Source organism: Pongo abelii, chromosome 8 (genome assembly GCF_028885655.2).
Source record: "Pongo abelii isolate AG06213 chromosome 8, NHGRI_mPonAbe1-v2.0_pri, whole genome shotgun sequence".
NCBI lineage: Eukaryota > Metazoa > Chordata > Mammalia > Primates > Hominidae > Pongo > Pongo abelii.
The window spans coordinates 63,836,718-63,850,183 of record NC_071993.2 but is presented as its reverse complement, the minus strand read 5'-3'; the positions used below and the strand labels follow the sequence as shown (position 1 = coordinate 63,850,183).

The 13,466-nt window shown below is 50.9% G+C and overlaps 1 protein-coding gene across 4 annotated transcripts in view; it reads left to right on the top strand.

The window, feature by feature from the left end:
* TSPAN14 (tetraspanin 14) overlaps positions 1 to 13,466 on the top strand; it is a 63,110-nt gene that overhangs the window by 794 nt on the left and 48,850 nt on the right. Inside the window, exon 1 of one of the 4 annotated variants that reach the window (XM_063727591.1) lies at positions 4,178 to 4,492. The exons of 2 other annotated variants lie outside the window; for them this stretch is intronic. In XM_063727591.1, coding sequence (XP_063583661.1) covers positions 4,489 to 4,492 — 4 coding nt within the window. In that variant the 5' untranslated portion in view covers positions 4,178 to 4,488. Of the gene's footprint in view, positions 1 to 4,177; positions 4,493 to 9,898; positions 10,066 to 13,466 lie in introns of those variants that run through there. One more of the 4 variants, XM_054522361.2, reaches the window with a different exon arrangement.

The window sequence follows — 13,466 nt, the reverse complement described above, 5'->3', positions numbered from 1 at the left end:
TGGCTGCCGAGTGTGCTGGTACCGGGCCGCTGCTGCTTCTCCTCCACCCCCAGGGGTGGGGTGCGGGTGGGTAGGAAGTGCCTGTGTGACGGTGTGTGGAGGGACTTTGGCCCTGGGACCGCAGGAGCACTTGTCTTGGGGACTTCAAGTTGATCTCCGGCGAAAAGCAGTCCGTGCTAGTGGGAGTCGGGGGAAGTCGTGGGCCCGGGTACTGGCCTGGGGCTGGGAGCAGAGCGGTGGTGAGTGCGGCGGTGTCACACACTCGTTGGCTTTGCTGGCGCTGCTATCCCGGAGGTCAGGCGGTCTTGGGAGGCTGTGCAGAGCGTTGTATTGGAGCCTCTGCAGGTGTGCTCTTGGCAGTGGTCTGCCCCTCAGGGGATCTTCCTCCCTTCCGAGAGGGGGTTGCTCTTGGGCTAGTGAGAGAGTGGCCTGCCAAATCCTCAAAAGTAACCTTCCCCTCGCCCCTTGACCTTGAAGTCCAGAAGCAGTTAGTGCCTGCTGAGTGCTCCGGCCACTCTTTTCTATTTGTGAAGGGAAACCTGGGGACAGGCCATCGGAGCACCCCTACGTCCTTGCCACATTTCAGTCAGCCGAGTGGTTGGTGGGGGCGGCCTTCCTTCCAGGGATCTTCCTGGGCCCTGGCACCCCCAGAATGAAGCCCAGACTCCACCATCGTGGCCCTGTATGCCCTTCTATCCCCTTAGCTGCCGGTGTGATCATAGCCTCAAATTGCTGGGCTCAAGTGATCCTCCCACCTCAGCCTCCCAAAGCACAGGGATTACAGATGTGAGCCACCACGCGCAGTCTGATCCCACTCTGATCCCTAACGTTATAGTGACAGGCCCTGGAAACCCAGGGCCACCAGATGTATTTTCCCTTTCCTTCTCATTGTGTTGCACCTCAGCTTCAGTTGGAGACTTTCTGGATATATCCATCCCCACATCTCTGAACTCCACTGCTTGGACCACCTAATGTCATCCTCAGTTTACTTAACAAAGCATGGTTGAGATTTCTGTGGGGTGCGAGGCATTGTTGCAGGCACTATGCCAAGTCTGGAAAGTCCCTCACCAGCTATAAACTTGGTGTGGTCTTAGAACCCAGGTTGGATGTGGCATAGGTGCTCAGTAGTGTTTATTGATCTGAGCTTGATCTCAGCGTAGCAGGATCATTTGGGGGTGGGGTCTGAGCCCATGTGTGCTTCTGAAGGTTTGTGGCTGCTCCAGGAAGAAAGGGCATGGAGCCGCAGAATGGTTGGCTGCCCAGGGAAGTGTCCCCTTCACCAGCTGGGCAGCTGTGCTAGTCTCTGAGGACTGGTGAAGGTCCTTCTCATGTAGGAAGTGGCAGGATGAAGTGGGAGAGGAGATGGCTCTGCCCTGAAGGTGGTGGCGGCAGTGAAGTGAAGTTCCCATGGAGGCCGGGGAGCAGGAAAGCCCTGGGTTCTGGAACTACTTCCTCAGGCCTCACTCTATGCTACCATGTGCTCAGGAATTTGACCCATTTAACTTCAACTGAGGTAGAATTCGTTTTAGCAGTGCCTGCAAAGTGGCATTTTCCAGGCCTGGGAAACCTTTGCTGGTTTAAAATTTAGTGAAGGACAAGATTATTTCATAGTGATACTAATAGTGAGTTTATTGAGACTTACACCCTACAAGTTTGACTTGTAATAACTCATTTAATCCTTGAAAACAACTGTGATGGCTGGGCGTGATGGCTCACGCCTGTAGTCCCAGCACTTTGGGAGGCCGAGGTGGGTGGATCACCTGAGGTCAGGAGTTCAAGACCAGCCTGACCAACATGGTGAAACCCTGTCTCTACGAAAAATACAAAATTAGCTGGGCGTGGTGGCACATGCCTGTAATCACAGCTACTTGGGAGGCTGAGGCAGGAGAATTGCTTGAATCTGGGAGGTGGAGGTTGCAGTGAGCTGAGATCGCGCCGTTGCACTCCAGCCTGGGCAACGAGAATGAAACTCCATCTCAAAAAAAAAAAAACAACAACAACCGTGATGTCAACAGCTCCATTTTACGGATGAGGAAACTGTGGTCCCGAGAGGTCACAGAGTAACTTGCTTGAGGTCTCAGTATGAGCTGGGTTTTCTCATTTCTTTTTTTTTTTGATACGGGGTCTCACTCTATTGCCCAGGCTGGAGTGCAGTGGTACGATCTCGGCTCACTGCAACCTCCGCCTCCTGGGTTCAGGTGATTCTCCTGCCTCAGCCTCCCAAGTAGCTTGGACTACAGGTGCGCACCACCACACCCAGCTAATTTTTGTATTTTTGGTAGAGACGGGGTTTCACCATGTTGGCCAGGCTGGTCTTGAACTCCTGACCTCAAGTGATCCACCCGCCTTGGCCTCCCAAAGTGCTGGGATTACAGGCATGAGCCACTGTGCCTGGCCAGGTTTTCTCATTTCTAATTTAGACAATACGTTCCTCTCAGAGGTGATTAAAATGGATTCATATACCAAACAAGCCTGGCCCACAGTGGAACTAATGAGTGTTTTCAGTGAAGGTGTCCTTGTATCCCTGCCTCTGAACACATCTCATCTGTCCAGCACAGCCTGGGCACATAGCAGGTACCCCGGAACCCCCGCTGATTGGTGATGTAGCTTCTGTCTCCCTAAGGCCAGGGAATGGGAAGACCAGCACTGCCACATGCAGAAGACTGGGGAGTCACTGCTTGTGTCTGTCTGGACAGATCACGGTTTGCTGTGGTAACAGCAATCCCCAGGTCTCAGAGGCTTAAAGCAACAGAGGTTTATTTCTTGTTCACACTGCATATACATCACTTACCTGCTTTATGTTGTCCTCACTGGGGGAACCCCTAGTGATTAGTGGGAACACCCCTGGTGGCTTGGACAGAGGGACAGAGAACATGATGATCCCTCTTTCCTGCCACTGAGTCCTGGTGGCCTTTAAGACGCCTATGGGAAGGGGATTAGGCTCCTGCTGCCTGTCTCTGCCCTGCCTTGTCAGTCCTTGGACATCTTGCATGTTCCATCCCCTACCTCGATGTGGCCTGTAGGGGCAGCCACCTTTCCTAGAAGCAGGAGCAGGTAGCGATACCCAGGCAGGCCTGGTCCTCCCCACTTTTGTGGGACTCGGGGATTGAGCTTGCAGGCATGGGGTGTAGAAAGCAGTGGTAGTGAGGTGACTGAAGGTGGACTCCCACTGGGGACGGGATTGAGTGTGGGGCTAGATCCCTGGTCTGTAGAAGGGAGTAGGAACCCTCTGTTAATTACATTTTCCCCCTCAGGCCACCTTAGCAGGATTTTGAAGAGTCAGCCACACTGTGGCTCTTGATTTTGTGCCTGGTCACCTGCTTAGTCTCTGGTGATTTCCCTCGGGGCCAGCAGACACTGTTGGAGGTGGTGAGGCCTCAGGTTCTTCTGCTTCATGGTTAACTCACTCTCCTTCGGCATATTTCCACCTTTTCCAGGGCCTCCGTTTTTCTGCCAGTGGATTGAGAGGTGGTGGTAGTCTCCAGCAGTGGTCTCACTCTTGGCAGGCTATCAGAGTACCCAGGGAGCTGCGTAGAATGAAGTTTTGAGAGTCTTTGGTCTAGGTGAATGCCAGTGTTTCAGTTTGCTTATCTTGCATTATAGCAGTGTCCTCTGTAACTGTGAATCAGGGAGGTTATTCATAATATCTCCACATCCATTTTCTCCCTTAATTGTGTATGCTTTTGGTTTAGACAGGGCAAGTAGCCATGTTGGTGGAGCGCAGGCCCTGGCAGGGGGGCAGTGTCCAGTGCTGCTCTCGATTAAACGTGAAGATGTGAAGATGAATAACACTGTCCAGCTTGCAGAGTGGACGGTGGTGAGGCAAGCTTTCAAGTTGTACCTACTTTCTAGTTGAGTGACCTACACAAGTCTTTGATTTTTTTTTTCTTCCTGGAAAAAAAAAAAGTTGTCTACTTTTCTCATCTGTAAAGTGAGAAGAATCAAGTCTGCCTTTCCTGTCTCACGGGGTTGCAGTGAAGCATTAGTACACTGAGAAGCAAGATCCAGAGCCCCTGAGTTAGGCCTGACACTGGTGTGAGACAGCTGCCATCTCTGGCGACACTCAGCAAGTGTTCACCAGCAGCTGATTCTGGGAACCTCACTTCCTCCGCCCTTGGGCTTGGTGGGGTTGGGTAGGGTTGGGTGGGGCTGTGGTTTTCTTTTAGGAGGCAGCAGGCCAGGCCTGGAGACCAGAGCTTAAGTGGGCCTGGGCAGGCTGGGGTTGAAACTCTTCACCCCTTGCGGTCTGTACTGCCTCCCAACTGAGCAGCCAGGGAGAAGGCCTAGAGCCTGTGCCTTTCAGCTAGATAGCTGGAGGAACTGGCTCCTCCCTCCTTAGGCTGTGCTGGCCTGAGCTGGGAGCCTGAGAGCTGGGGCAGTTGTCTCTAAAGTGGCTTCTGGGATTCTGGTAAGAGGTGAGCTCCTGGTGCTGCCTCAGAGTCTTTGTGTTTCCTGGCATTTGGGAGAGCTGGAGTTGGGCTGTCCTGCATGGGTAAGGTTTGAGGAGGGACTGGAACAAGGGGCTAGTGAACCTTCTCTGGGTTTTTCCTGCCTGACTATGCATCCCAGCTGTTGGGCCTGTGCTCCTGTACACTGCACGGCCTTGAGAGGAGTTCGGAGCCCTAACATCCAGGAGAACGGCCCCACAGCAATGGAAGGAAATGGGTCTCTCCCAAATCTCTTTTGTTTGTACCCCGAGGTCTGAGTGGTGATCCTGGGGGTGCTGTGGGACTCTCAGCAGTAGGGGTGTGTCTGTCCCCAATCTGGGTGCCCACCAGCTGTGCTGAGGGTCCTCTCCTGTGTCCCTGGGCCAGGCAGACAGGGTCTTTTTCTGGGGCTTGGTAGGGGAGGTCATCGACAGCCCCAGACCAAGTAATTTACACACTGAGTGAGGGGTGGGAGCAGTGGGTCCAGGAAGACTTAGGGAGCTGGTGAAAGAAAAACTGAATTCTGACACTTGTTAAACTGGTAAGGTAGACTGTATCAGGACTATTACAATAGATGTAGGAATTATCGCAATGGATTTTGCGGTAGAGGGGAGAAAGTGGGCCAACTCCAAATACAACAAAGAAAAGTGGGAACTTATAGCCAAGGAGCGGAGTGTGGGGGCTCCTGAAAATTTCTAAGAGGGTAGAGAAATTTTCACTAAACTTAGCTAACTGAATTCTTGCTGCAGGCAGGCCAGGGTGATCAGGTTTTACCTGGGAGATAGTAGAGGATGAGAAATACCATCAGATATCCAGGGTGATTAGATATTGAGGATGGGGGATTCTGGTTAACAGGATTTTTGCTAAAACTAGACTCTTAGAGGGAATGGAGTTAGGAGCCCTAGGTCAGGACCAGGTGAGTAGAGGGCTCAGAGGAATAAAGTTTGGTCAGGGACAGAATCTCTGTCAGTATTGCATGGCTGGCAGTGTCCTGTCCATTCTTCTTGCACTGGCCTGTCCCTCAGGAGACAGGTGTGAGTGGTCCTGAGCTTGGGCCAGTGCAAGAATAGGGGACAGGTTTCTCTCCTTGTAGGTATCCCTTCTTGTAAGTGTCACTCTCTTTTTTTCCAGAAACCTTGGTCCTTTTCAGCATCTGCTGGCCCCTTGTCCCTTGGCTCCCTTGCTCTTGGCCTGCTGGATTTCCCCTCTGCACCCAGGAAATCGCATGGACTGGGTCCTCGTTTCCCTACAGCCCACCAATTTTGCTGTTTGTAACAGCTATCCGCCGCTAGCCTTCTATTGCCAAATCTGTTGGTTGTCAGACCACAGCCATTTTACTTTGGACTACTCTTTTTTTTGCCCCCTGAAACTGAGCTCCTGCTGCAATTTGTGTTTCCTGCTCTCCCTGTCCTGGGCAAACCAGTCTGACAACTTTGTGGTTCTCGCTCTCGCCTCCATCAGCCTGGGGATTGACCGTCCCATTTGTCTGAGCTGGGCAGAGGGAGGTGCTGTGGGGGATCTCTTCCTCTTGCCTGGACTGCATACTCCCGCGGCCTTCTAGCCAGAGCTCCTGGGCATTTTGCCTATGGGAGCTTCACCAGCTTCCTTCTGTCTGAGGCCTTCAGGTCCCTGCCTCCAGCCCACCTTGTTCCTCCTCCGTGAGTGAGGCTCCTCCTTTTCTCTCTGGCCCTCCTGTCTACTTGATCAGACTCTGCCTCTCTTGAGGGTCGGCTCCCTCCAGCCTCCCCTGCACAGGTGACCCTGTTTGGCCTGCCTCCTTTTCTTGAGGCTGATCTTGTCTCAACAGTCAGCTTTTCAGGAAACAGGCCCTTGCTGTTGTAAGGAAGACCTGTCGGCTGTGGATCGGGCCTTCCCTCCTTCCTAGAGGCTCTGCAGCCAGCTTCCACCCTTGCAGCGGAACAGTGGTGGTGACAGAACCCTGCTCTCTGCAGACATCGTACCTGCCACAGTCATTGTGTTTTGTAACTCTAGTAGCTTCTTGTGAAATACAAGTGATGGTATAAACGTGGATAGGTTTTTGAGGGGGGCGTGCCAAAATCAGAGTTGGTGGTAGTGGTGGGGGATTCATTCCCAAGGGCTCTGGGATGCTAAGTGTGTGAGCAAAGAGGAACAAGTGGCATGTCCCCAGGATGGGGTGGGGCGGGCAGGTTTAGTTGAGGGCTCTTCTGGTGTAGGGTAGCCCTGACGCTCCCCTCCATGGCATGACTGATGAGGTGGCAAAGGCAGGTGCTAGGGTTTGGTGTGTTGAGGATTAGTGCTTGGGTTGGGCTCTGCTCACTCCTGCAGAAAGACGGTTGGAGAGGGGCTGGTCTTGGTTTCACAGAGGATTGTGGGATTACAGGCAAGACCTGCTGAGGGCTTGCACTGAGCTACTGAGAGGAGCAGAATGAAATATGAGGGCTTCAGGTGCCAGTATGATTCTCACTGTTGTGAGATCTCATTTGTGCCTTTTTTTTTTCTTCAGACAGGGTCTCACTCTGTTGCCCAGGCTGGAGTGCAGTGGCTCTATCACAGCTCACTGAAGCCTCCACCTTCCTGGCTCAAGTGAGCCTCCCGCCTCAGCCTCCTCAGTAGCAGGGACCACAGGCATGCTGCACCACACCCAGCTAATTTAAAGAATTTTTTGTAAAGATTGGATCTTGCTATGTTGCCTAGGCTGGTGTCAAACTCCTGGGCACTTCATTTGTGCTTCTTAATTCAGGGGCTACTTATTGAACATATTTAGCAGTCTTCAGAAAGCATCTTATTCTGTAAGGGGAACCAAATATACCCATTCCCCTCTCTGGCCTTCTTTCCCTGTGGTCTGGGTGGTCTTTGAGCTTGAGGTCATTAGGAGTTGTTTATTTCTGTCCGCCCTGGTGGCCTAGGGGGTAGGAATGGGGTGGGATGGGATGTGATGGGGTGGGGTGGGGTGGAGGAGTTGTTCTACATAGATAGAGTTCTGTTTGTGAACCATTCCCTGCCATCCACATCTCTCACTCAAATGGTCTGGCCAGTCCTGGTTCTAATGGTCATTGTGTCATTCCCCTCAGCAGCAGGAAAGGCTGGAATGGTTTTTGTATTGTTCCTTAGGGGGAAAAATCACTTGGAGGAAGTATATCAGTGCTTCTGAGTGCAGAATATTTATTGACACGTCAGTTAAAGGAAGCTTTTAAGCAACATATATGTATCCCTTTAGTGAGGAATAAATCTACAAGTACATCTCACAGCTCCATTTTGCAGCTTCCACTTCCTAGAAGGTACATGGAGTTTAGTGGTTAGGGAATGGGGTTTTGAGCTGGGATTTTGGAGAAATTGTTTTTAGCCTGTCCTTGGAATTGGGCCAGGCCTAGAAATCTGTTGAAATAGCTTTCTTTAGTTGCTGAAACTGGGATGTGTTCATAACACTAAGACCTCGAGCTCTAGTGGTGACTGAGTGGGGAGGGCTCAGAGAAGGGTCCCTGTGGATGCCCGGGATGCCTGGGTTTCAGCCCCGTCTCCTGCATCGCCTACATTGCCTGAACCTTAGGGTCTTACAGTTTTATCATGAAGTGGGCTTGGCAGCAGATGGTCTGGTTTCTTTTGTGCCTTTGTCAGAATCTGCTCTTGCTCTTCTTAGGAAAACTTTCTATTTCGGGACTTGGGGTGGAGTCGTAAGCAGGGAGCCCTGTGAGTTGGTGAGTCTGTATCCCTGAGGCTGCCACTGCCTGACCCCCTCCTTCCCCTTGATTCCTTTCCCCTCCCCGTTACTCTGCCATGTTCTAGGGAAACACCAGAAGCTGCCTGCAGACAGCTACGGGTAAAATTGTGTGTCCAGCCACAAACTTTAGGCGTTTTAAATATTAATTTAGGTTTAACATTTTTATTTACAAAAATGTATACATGATGAAAAACACATAACAAAGATACCCGGTGAAAACTCCTATTTCTATCCCTGACCCCTTCAGTTCTGCTCCCCTGAGGCCCCTGTCACCAGATGTTCAGTGCCTAGTCAAGCATGTCTGTATTCCTCTCTTGTTTATTACCCCAGTGGTATACTAATTATGCTGTTTTGCACTTCCTGATTTTTGCTCTAAAAATTTATCCCAGGATTGTTCCATTTTAGCATACATAGTTTAGTCCATTCTTTTTAACAGCAGCACATGATTCTGCTGTACAGTGAATGATGACTCACTTTACCAGCCCTCTATTGATGGATTTTGAGGTTGCTTTCAGTATCTTGTTTCTATAGGCTAAGCTGCAGGAGTGTCTTAAGCATGCTGTAGGTCTGTAGTGGAAATGACTAGATGTGGAGTTACTGCATTAGGTGTGTAAAAGGAAAAGAAACATGCGGCTTTGATTCCGAAAGGGGGAATGAAAGTTTACAAAGTTTTCTTTTGGAGGGATCTTGGCCTTCTACAAAGACAAGAGCTAGAGAAACTACCGGGAAGGCATGAGGGGTGCCAGCGTGTTGGTTCCCACCCAAGTCCATCTTTGGTTCAGTTCAGGCCAGCCTGTCTCCGTGAGCTCCATATTTACAGCCCTTGGCTGGCCCTCTGGGTCACGCGGCTTGTGCCCATAAAAGTGTGAGGAGTCAGTCAGAGTGAGCTGGGGTGTAGGGAGTGGGGGAGCAGGCTTCTCATAGTGGGTTCCAGCAGCCTCACGACTTTGCAGGACCTATGTGGGGTGTGAAGGCGGAGCGTTGGTTGCAACAAGCTGGAGCTGGCGTCAGCTTTTAGAGGAGCAGATTTTCCCGCAGTGTCAGGGGTTGGTGTGAGGATTGGCCTCCTGCTCTGGCCTCCCTTGGCCTTTCGCTGCTCTGCAGACCTCCCTGTTCAGGCCGCCTTGGGCCTGATTGCCACCCTGTGATTTTAAAAGCCTGTGTAAAAGGCACCTGGTGAAAATAATAGATGGGTTTTGTGTTTTGAGCCGGCGCTTCTTTTCAGAACAGAAATGGGGTACGGTTCTTCCTGGGGTGGGTGGGGAAGGAGGGACAGTCGTGAGAGCATGTTGGAGGTGCCCACTCCGTGTTGGGAGCTCTCTGGTTGTTTCCCTGTGTGGCTGTCACTGCCCCATGCCAGGGCAGGGTGGGAAGCAGGGAGACTTTAGGGCTGGCTGGCAGATAGACCTCCTAAATAGACCCTGACTTGGTGGGTTTGAGGCCTGTGTCCCTGCCATGGCTCTCCCACCCTTCTCCTCAGAGAACTTCTCACCATTGCAGTTACATGCAGTCCCCTTGAGAAGGCCAGAGCTTCCCATGTGCAGCTCATTGTCTGGGCCTGGGTCCTTGGTAGCACAGAGGTTTCTATTGTGGCCTGGTGGCAGTGAGGGCTGACCTGTGGGGCTGAGGAGGCGGGACCTGGGGACTCACAGTGGAGCTATTCAGGGGCTCTGCCCTGGTTTCCTGCTGCTTCCCATTGTAGATTTTTTTGGGGGGAGGGTGGGAGGGGACTAGAGAAGGAGGAGAGTGGGAGAGGGAGTGGTCAGTGCAGCTATTGTTGCTGGTAGCAGGAGCCCATTATGCTTAAGAGAGGTCCATTTGCAGACAGCCTTGAGCCACTCCAAGGCCCATCATGTGTTCTCAGATTCTAGTTTCTGCCTCTGTCAAGATCCCCCTTCGCGCTTCTCAAGTCCCTGTGCTTGCCTGGAACACCTCTGGGTAAGAGTTCTGAGCAGCTGGGCAAGGAGCAGGAGTGGCCGGTGCCAGGCTTGTCGGCCACCTGCCCACTGCTTTGGGGAGTGAGTTCTGCCGAGTCTTCCCGGCCCAGCTGTGCCCTTGGGTGGGGGCCAGGCACGTGCCTGGGTTGCTATTAGTCTCCCAGGCCCCCCACTTGCTTTGTGCCTCAGTGCTCAGCCCAGTGCCCCCTGTTCCTCACGCGAGCACTCAGCTGCTGAAAAGCCTCTGTGCTGGCAGCTCAGCCTGCAGCCACCCCCGCTGCAGGAGCCACAGCCATTTTCCTTTGTTCTGCCATCTCCGGGCTCTTGAATCTCAGGCTGGCAATGGGCAGCAGGCAGCCAGCACACAGCGCTGGCGGGGTGGAAGCCCTTGTGACATGAATCTGCCCACTGAGCCAAAGGCATGGCAGCCCCCTGGCTGCACCCCTAATTCCTCTTGCCTGTACCCCTATCTCCCAACCATGCTGAGAGAAGCACAGAGTATCCCCTCTTACTGGATCAGAAAGATAGTGACACCTACAGTGGGAACAGAGAGAGGTCTCACCTGTTTTGGGCCACCAAGGTGCACACTAAAGAGAGAGAGAGTTAGCCTCCGGGTCTTTGGCAGAAAAAGCCACTCTCAGGCACAAAGGATGCTCATTCTTAATCTCCTGGTCTTTGTTGAAAACAGAGGCAGGATTGGTTAAGAATATTTTTTATTTTGGTCCCTGTGGTTGTGAGGACTTTTCTCTGAGGGGAACTGTCCCCTGCTCCTTCACATCTGAATCTCTCCCTTCTCTCCCCCACCACTTTTTGGTGGGCAAAATGAGCATTCTCTCTGGGGGTACAATTTCAGCTATGTGTGGGGTTGCAGGCGGGGTGAAGGCCACTCTCACCCGCTGTCTGACTTCTCTATCTGTGGTGTGCCCGCCCCAACCCATACTGCCTCCTTTCTAAACCACAGACAAAATCTGTAAGGCACCTGCCTTTGAAATAGAGTTGTTATGTATAGAACTCATAACTCCTGCTAGTTTCCATGTGTTTAGCATTATATCTTACCCTTTCAAAACCCATCCTGGCTGTCTTATTTGATTCTCTTATCAGCCAAGTCTTACAAATCAGGAAGCAAGCCTCAGCCCCAGATAGGGTTGCACCTTGGAGTGTCCTCATTTTATTTTATTTTTTGACATGGAATCTTGCTCTGTTGCCCAGGCTGGAGTGTAGTGGCATGAATATAGTTTAGTGTAGCCCCCATCTCCCAGGCTCAAGTGATCTTCCTGCCTCAGCTTTCCCAGTAGCTGAAACCACAGGCACGCACCACCATGCGCGACTGATTTTTAAAAATTTTTCATAGAGACGAACTCTTGCAATGTTGCCTTGGCTGGTCTCGAGCTCATCTTCTGGGTTCAAGCTGTCCGTCCGCCTCAGACTCCCAAAGTGCTAGGATTACAGGTGTGAGCCACAGCACCCAGCCCTCATTTTAGCAAATGTTGTAGCACCTACGACTCAAAGTAAAAAGAGCTGGTGCTCATCGTGAAAGGCATTGAAACACAGACGCCACTTCGGTGGGGGGTGGGGTATGTTAACAGAAAAGCCAAAGTCTCTGAAATATTTTAAAGAGGTTTATTCTGATCCAGTGAGTGTCTGTGGCCTGGGAAAAGCACGGTCTCAAGAGGTGTGGGGAAAGGGTGCTTGAGGACGTCGGATCACAGTTTTGTTTTATACATTTTAAGGAGGCAAAAGTTACAGGCAAAGGCATAAGTCAGTACATGGAAGATATGCATTGGTTAAGCCCAGAAAGGTGGGGTATCATGAAACGGGCTTACAGGTCATAGGTGGGTTCAGAGATTCTTTAATTTGTAATTCGTTAAAGGAGTAAAGCTTTGTCCAAAAATTTAGAGTCAGCAGAAAGGACTGGTAAGATAAGGAAGTCCGTTAACTAATACACTGGGTTAGAGCTGTGGCGTGAGTGACTTAACCCTTGTCTGGCATGGCCTTCGGTCCTCTTTATATTTCGGTATCTTATTGTCACAAACAGTCTTGTTTCTTAGTCTTATGATCTCTATTTTAATATTAATGATGGTCAGTTTTTGTGTCTAAATCCCAAAAGGGAGGAGGTATGTAATGAGGCCTTTCCAGCCTCCTCCTTGTTGTGACCAAGAGCTGTTTTTCAGGTTTCTCTGGGGTCCTCGTGGCCAAGAGGGTCTGTTTAGTTGGTTATGGGGCTTAGAATTTTATTTTTAGTTTACAGGTTGTTGGACCCAAACAAGACTGGGAAAGTCACGATCGAGGCAGCTCAGTATTCTTTCTGGGAAAAACACAATGGATGTAGAGGCTGGGGTTTGAATTCTGGCTTACTGGGTGACCTTGGGTCACTTCCTGGGGTGTAGATTCTTACTAGAAAATGGAAGTGTTGCTCAGAGGAACTTTGGGAACATTTTAGCTATAACCCTTGGAGTTCTATTAATCTAACTCCAAAATGGTTCTATTAATCTGACTCCACTACCAGGAATCTCTCTTGCCAACTCAGGATCCTTTGGAAGAAAATGTCATCAGATGGAATTAACAAAGGGCCCCTCTTTTCCTGGGCGTTTCTTCCTCAGGTTCTTGAGGGGTGGTGATGATCACCTCAAAAGATGCCTGCAGTTTTCAAATGGAAACCGAGCCACCCTGAGCCCAAACACACACTCCCAGTTCTCAGGCGCTGAGTCTGGCCCCTGGAGCAGCTCACTGATAAGTAGTCTTACCTTGGACCTCGCCTTGGCTTTTCTTGGAAATGGCACATTACTTTTGTTTATTAGTGTAGCCCCTCTGTTGTGAAGTGGAATCCAGGGAGAGGGAAGTAAAGCTTTTAATTTTACCTCTTGCCAAAGTGAGGCCAAGCTCTTAAATGTAAAAACAAACTTGTTAAAAGTAAAAACGAAAACAGTATCCCCATTCCTCTTTTGGGGGTGGAGACAGTGTTTGAATTTTGCCTCTATTTTGTCAACAGGTTCTAGGAGACAAAATGTTCTTTTCCTGGTGACCTTTCAGGCTGGGTTTCTGCCCTTTATGTGCCTTTCCTGGCCCAGCCTCCATCCTCTGGGCCTGTCCGCCCTAACCAGCACTGCCTACCAGGCCCCCCTGTGCCTGCTGCCCGTCTGACTTCCTCCCATTGTCTTCGGGGCCAGCCTGTGTCACTGCTCTAGGCTGTGTTTCTGCCGGGCACGACACAGGAGGGCGGTGGTCTTGGAAGAGGCAGGTCTCTATCATTTGGTTAGAGTAGTTTTTACAGCTGAGAAATGGGAATAAAAATAATCTGTGAGGATCCAGTGGGATGCAACAAAATCCCAAACAAATCCCAAAATTAAAGCATTCCTCCAGGGAAGCTGATTGCATCCTTGTAAATCAAGCACAATAAAGATG